This window comes from Myxine glutinosa, chromosome 6 (assembly GCF_964187855.1).
Source record: "Myxine glutinosa chromosome 6, kmMyxGlut1.1, whole genome shotgun sequence".
NCBI classification, from domain to species: Eukaryota; Metazoa; Chordata; class Myxini; order Myxiniformes; family Myxinidae; genus Myxine; species Myxine glutinosa.
In genome coordinates, this window is record NC_136266.1 from 92,791,845 (window position 1) to 92,797,844 (window position 6,000).

General features: G+C 45.9%; 1 protein-coding gene across 5 annotated transcripts in view; it reads left to right on the forward strand.

Moving 5' to 3' along the window:
* The window catches only part of ADHFE1 (alcohol dehydrogenase iron containing 1), a 126,886-nt gene extending 124,726 nt beyond the window's left edge, over window positions 1–2,160 (forward strand). For all 5 annotated transcript variants that reach the window (XM_078780126.1, XM_078780129.1, XM_078780131.1 and 2 more), the window contains one exon: window positions 1,797–2,160. In XM_078780126.1, the coding sequence (XP_078636252.1) occupies window positions 1,797–1,880 (84 nt within the window). In that variant the 3' untranslated portion in view covers window positions 1,881–2,160. The remainder of the gene's footprint in view (window positions 1–1,796) is intronic.
* Window positions 2,161–6,000: the final 3,840 nt, after the last annotated feature.

Consider the following 6,000-nt stretch of genomic DNA (forward strand, 5'->3'; position numbering starts at 1 on the left):
ATATACCTGGCAAGTTAAAAGTATATCGGACCCGTGGTTGTCGAGAAACAGCGGTCACAGACAAACAAACGTACAAACGTACAAACAAACAGAGATTACTGGAATTATAGATAGATTAAAGATTCCACAGTGTCCTTCGAGAAGAGTATGGGAGCTATCGCCGGCACCATGAACAAATTCCAAATTCCTGCCATAATTACTTAGTCGAGCGACAAGCCTGGTGAAACACTTGGGCCAAAAGTTTTCCCAGCCAACCCTACAATAACTTGGGAATAATTGTGGCCACTTAAAAAGAAGAAGAAGAAGACCACATATATTATCATTATCAAAATATGTCTGGAAGACGCCATCTTCACAATAATTTGGTTTAAAAGTACATTTAGTTTGTATTGACCCTGAACTGTACATCTAGTAAATGAATAATAATCAGCATGCAAGGTTCAAAATGGGAAAACAAAATATAAAATATTTTTGCATGTGTTATGGCTTGATACAAAATGATTTTTTCTTTCTCGCAAATTTGTTTGATGGGTTAATGGTTGCACGTGAATTATGTGAGGACTGATGACATATTATATTGTGTACTGATAATTAATCTATACTACAAGAGAGACGGTTGTCTGTTTGTCTGTCTATGTCGCCATTTTTCTCAGAGATGGCCGAATGGATGTTTGTCAAACTTTCAGATGTTCATTAATGAGTGTCGGGGAGTGTTTCAAGCAAAAATGTATTACATTAAATGATCCCCGACCCCATTCCTTAGTGGGCGTGGATAAGTGTTTCAGGTTCCCCACAAAAAAATAGAAAAAAACAAGTTGATTTCTTCAAAATGCTAACAGGATTAGAACAGCACCGGGCAATGCTGGGTATCCTTGCTAGTCTACTATAAATTGCAAATATAACAACATCCATCCAACTGACCAACAAGGTTTTGAAGCCTCTTACCCCAACCTTCCCAAACCCAAGAACTTTCCTTTATCGGTGAACTATGCTTGTAATGACCCTACATGTGAATTGACAGCATGTGAAACGAAAAGTGGGGTTAAGCAATTGGTTCACTTCTGTCGAGAAATGTCGGTTTCTTCAAACTGCAGGAACAACTTGATGTCAATTGAATGTTAGATTTTGAACACGAATCGAAACACGAATTTAAACATGAATCGGAAAATGAACCTGTAGGTTAACAGTACTTTGGCTGTGAATTTTCCCCAAACGCGTATGCACAGAGAGGAACGAGTTAATTATTTTCATCTTTCTGCCTGTCTGGCAGTCAAACAAAATTTGAAAATCATTCCAAACAGGAAACTTACTGTTTTTGAGGACATCATAAAGGACAAACAACAGGCACAAAGAACTAATGTAACTTGTTAAATAAGGTGGTGTAAAAAATGCTGCATCAACTGCGGTAAACTGCCGAATTTTTTTTTCTACAGCCTTTAAAATCTTTATTTACTTTCAATTGAATTATATACTTGAATAATGTAGAACACAAATTGTCTTCTTGGCACTTTCAAACTCTACCATTTAGCAGTACGGCATTTTACAGCATTTTACGTCATCATGACCAATCATATTTGCTGCTCGTAGACCCTGCCAATGACCTTCTTTCTCAAGATAGCATGGGGTAATGTGTTCTATGAACTCTTTAGTTTTGAACTGCAGTATGCCTACCTTATCTCTATAGCAGTTTACTTCCTGTTTCCCCGTCCCATGGTTGTATACTGTAAAGTTTGATTGACTTGTTAACTGAAGTACTGGTATTTTTTTTAACTGGCTGAAAAAACACTTTTTTGCAGGAAAGGGTGACAAAACTGTCTCCAAGAGCACAGACTGAAGAAGATCTTTCCTTAATATTTGAAGAATCGATGAAGCTGTATTGATTTGACAAGTGATTCATAAAGAAAGCCATTTTGAGTTGCAAATGTGAAACGTTCACTACTTGATTATGCTGGACATTTATAAAGTAATGCATGATGATTAGTTTTTAATCTGAACTTTATTAACAGTTTTGTTCAATACAAATTGTAAATGCTCCTCTCTCGTGGGGAGTAAAGTGGAATCAATGAATCTTTCCATCTCCCTGTCTCCACCCTTCCTACTTTATCCCTGTCATCAATAATTTGGGGAATTTGGAGTTTTTTAAAATTCAAGTGTCCCATGTGACTTGGTCCTGCATCCTTCATTTATGTAAGCCATGGCTCGTCCTTCATTTATTTTTCATTCCATTCTCTCCCTCTCTCTCTTTTTCTCTCCCCCCACCCTCCCTACATTTTACATTCTCCCACCATTTTACACACGTGTGTGTGTGGTAGCAGCAGTCTGCTTCCCACGTCTCCGATCCCCCTCCACCCAGAGTGAGACCCGGGAAGCACTCAGAACTGTTCACACGGTGTTTATTACAAGAGCCTGTTACATGCACGGAATATTTCCAGTCTATGCACCGATACGGCGGTGCCCGGTACACGGCAGCGCGACCCACATTAGCAAGTAGCAAGTCACAATGCGTACAATGCAAAAGGAAGCGCCCCGAGGCCATACACTGAAAACATTAGAGTTCCAGCCATCCAGTGGGTCCTATACATAGTTCTCACCACGTCCCCCTACCCTCATCTCATACTGGGATCAAAGAGGTGGCCCAGACAGTGAGGAGCCTGAGTGGGCGGCAAGGCCACAGGGAGGACATAATATTTTAGTTTCTAGGGTACACGCAATCCAATGCACCGACCTTGAGGGGCGATAGATCTCTAGGGAGGTCTTCTGGCACCAAATGGGGTTATCATGTATGGTCTTAGACTGCCCTCAAGAGGCTTGGGAGGGTACAGTGGGCCAATACTCAGTATTCTAAGGGAGAAGCTGCGAGATATATGGGTGCCCCCAATCATTGCCATCACACTCCTCCATCTGTCATTACAACATCTTAAAGATCGTTTTAGTTATCACCCTGGATCCCCCTTGGGGATACCATTGGAAGTACTTGGCATTTATCCCCAATTTACCTGGTTCACCATGGTGGTGCGTCGGGTCCTCCTATCTCCGTCAAGAGTACCTCGACACGTGCAATGGGCTGGGGCCACACCCTAACCTACCATGGAGTTGGGTCAGTAAAGTGGGGGCGAAGTCCAAGTACCCCAATGGGCCCCCTCTCCCCTTAGGAGCTGGCTAGACCTAGAGAGGAAAAAGGAGTTACCACATCGTTGTATTAGGGGGAGATTTTACCCAACGGAGCATGCATTGGATTATTGAGTCAGTGCCCTACCGGAAAATCAAAGGATTGATCAACATTACAGGATTCTATGCAAAATGACATTACCGGGCTATAATGAAATCACAGGATTATATAACGGACGATAAAATCACAGGAAAATTAACAAAGGATTAGAAATAACAAAGAAAATCACAGAACAAATAATAAAGGAAATCACATCACAGGATTAAATCGAAATAACCTCACCGTCCCAGGATTATAAAACGGACGATCACATCAAAATAACACAGGAAATCACATCACAGGATTAAATCGAAATAACCTCACCGTCCCAGGATTATAAAACGGACGATCACATCAAAATAACAAATTACAGGATTAAAACCAGGCCCGCACCTCGCGGTTGGGTGGTGGGCCACTAACGTGCATGCACCGGAAACGTGTACTCTTCTTTCTTCCAGACCGCGCACCCTAACGGAACGCGTACTTTTCTTTCTTCCGGACCGCGCACCCTAACGGAACGCGCACTCTTCTTTCTTCCGGACCGCGTAATCTACAGCTCAACGCTGCGCAAACGCAGCCACTCACGTTGGCTGGAGTCGGAGTCCTCCGCTTGTTCTAGAGTGGCCTCCACTTCCCACAGGACTTGCCCAGTCATCCCGTGGAGATATGCAATTGTGTCGGCCGGGCACGATCCTGCGGGCTTGGGACCACCTGGTGCGCAGGAACAGGGGGTTGGCAAACCCGGACCTCTCCCTTTGCGGACGCATGAGGAGAATGGGGGCGGCAGTTTACTCATGGGGATGTCTCGTTCATATTCCTCCCACTCTCGGCCCACCATGACCTGTTCACCTGCACCTGCATGGCAAGTTTACTGATACACACTCGAATTAATGCTGTCGCACATCCCATCACGAGGACGATTGCCACTAAAAGACTCATGGCCACTATCAGCCAATGAATGACTTTGGCTCCCCATCCTCCAAAGGTGCTTGCCAACCAGGCGCCCACCCCCCGCTTTTCTCGGTCTAGCCTTTCATTTTTTAAATTGGTACTTACCTCCCTCATCTTGTCGATAGCCATCTGCACCCCCTGTGACGGACAAGGAATCCATGCACAACATTTCCCTTTGACAATCCCGCACACGCCCCCCTTCTCGGCTAGTAGTAAGTCGAGCGCCACTCTGTTCTGCATTACCATCGCCCTCATCTCCACTACAGTGCCCAGTAATGCTTGGTCCGCCGCCATTGATTCATTTGCAACCTTTTCTAACAAATACTAACTTATCTATTCGGTAGCTGTTCATCACTGAGCCTGCTAATGGAAAGAAGAAGGTTAGGGCTTTCTCCCGTCCTGCTCCGTGCAATGTCGTCTGGCCGTCGGCGTTACAAGAGGCCCTTCTCTGTCTGACCCGTCCTTCTCCCATTACATACCCCTCTTCCTTGAAGTTTATCTGGGGCAGTACGTATGCTAAATAACAAGTTCCCACCCAACCTCGAGGCAGGTAGGGGTAGGCACTGTCCCCGCACACGAACATGGTTCCCCGTGGTCCAATTCTTGCGCTTGCCATGCAATTCCCATCCTCTCCTGACCTCACAGCCAAATTTTTAAGGGGTCCGTCCTTCAAGGATATACTTACTTCCCAATCCCGACTCCACCTACTCAGGGTCCTTTGGCAGATCGAGTCTCCCATCATATGGTGGGATACCCTCGGCTCCATACCCTCGGCTCTTTATACAAAGGGGGGCTTCCTCCTGTCCTGTCAGGTGCATGGCCTGGGGAATCTGTCCTTGTTGGGTCCACGATGGCATCTTTCCTTTTTTCATTATCGGGCATATTTCCTCCTCCTCCTGAGATCCTGGCCGCCTTAGGATTTTAATCTCTATACAAGGCGCCCCCGACCAGTGTCGTCTCCCAGGGAATACCTGCTCTTGCCCGCTATGTCTGTCCAACAGATTTGGGTGGGAGGGAGGGGAATTGCTCTCATGTTAATCCCTTTTCTTGACAGTGGGACAGGGGTGCACACCCAACAATTGGATTTATTAAGGGCTGCAGCTACCTGTCTGGATACCTGCCAATATGTGTTCCGCTCATGGCCATGCACTCCTATTTGCCCATCTCCCTCCCTACCTACTAGTCTGGGTTTATGGCCCTGCGCTATCACTCCCAGCAAGCCGACGAGTAGCATCTGCATGGTCACTGTCCTGCGGTAGGTATGTCTTGCAGTGTGTAGCGTGTACCCAAGATGGCTTACCCTCAACCTTGACTGCCGTGAATGATACCAAAAGTACCTGGTGCGGCCCTGTCCACCTGGGTTGCAGCGCCGTAGCTCGCCTCCAGTTTTTCACCAACACCAAGTCACCTGGTTAAAAGGGGTGGCACTGCTCTGTTGCAGGCTCGGGCATTGCCGCCTTCACCTGTGAATGAAACTCTTTTGCAACTGCAGTTAAGGCTTTACAAAATTGCAATATCACACCATCCATGAAATGTAAATCCATTTTAGCCAGGTCGATCGGCGCTGTCACCGGCACCCTCATGGGCCGACCCATGAGAACCTCATGGGGCGACTACCCGGTCTTTCTACTTGGTGTCGATCGCATGCTCATTAGAGCAATCGGAATTGCATCGGGCCATTTGAGGCCCGTCTCCGCGCATATTTTGCAGATTTTGTTCTTCAAAGTTGAATTATGGCGTTCTACGATGTCTGCGGATTGCGGATGGTACACGCAATGGAATCGCTGGTTAATTTGCAGTGCCTTGCACAACTCCCTGGTAATGCCGGCCGCAAAATGTCC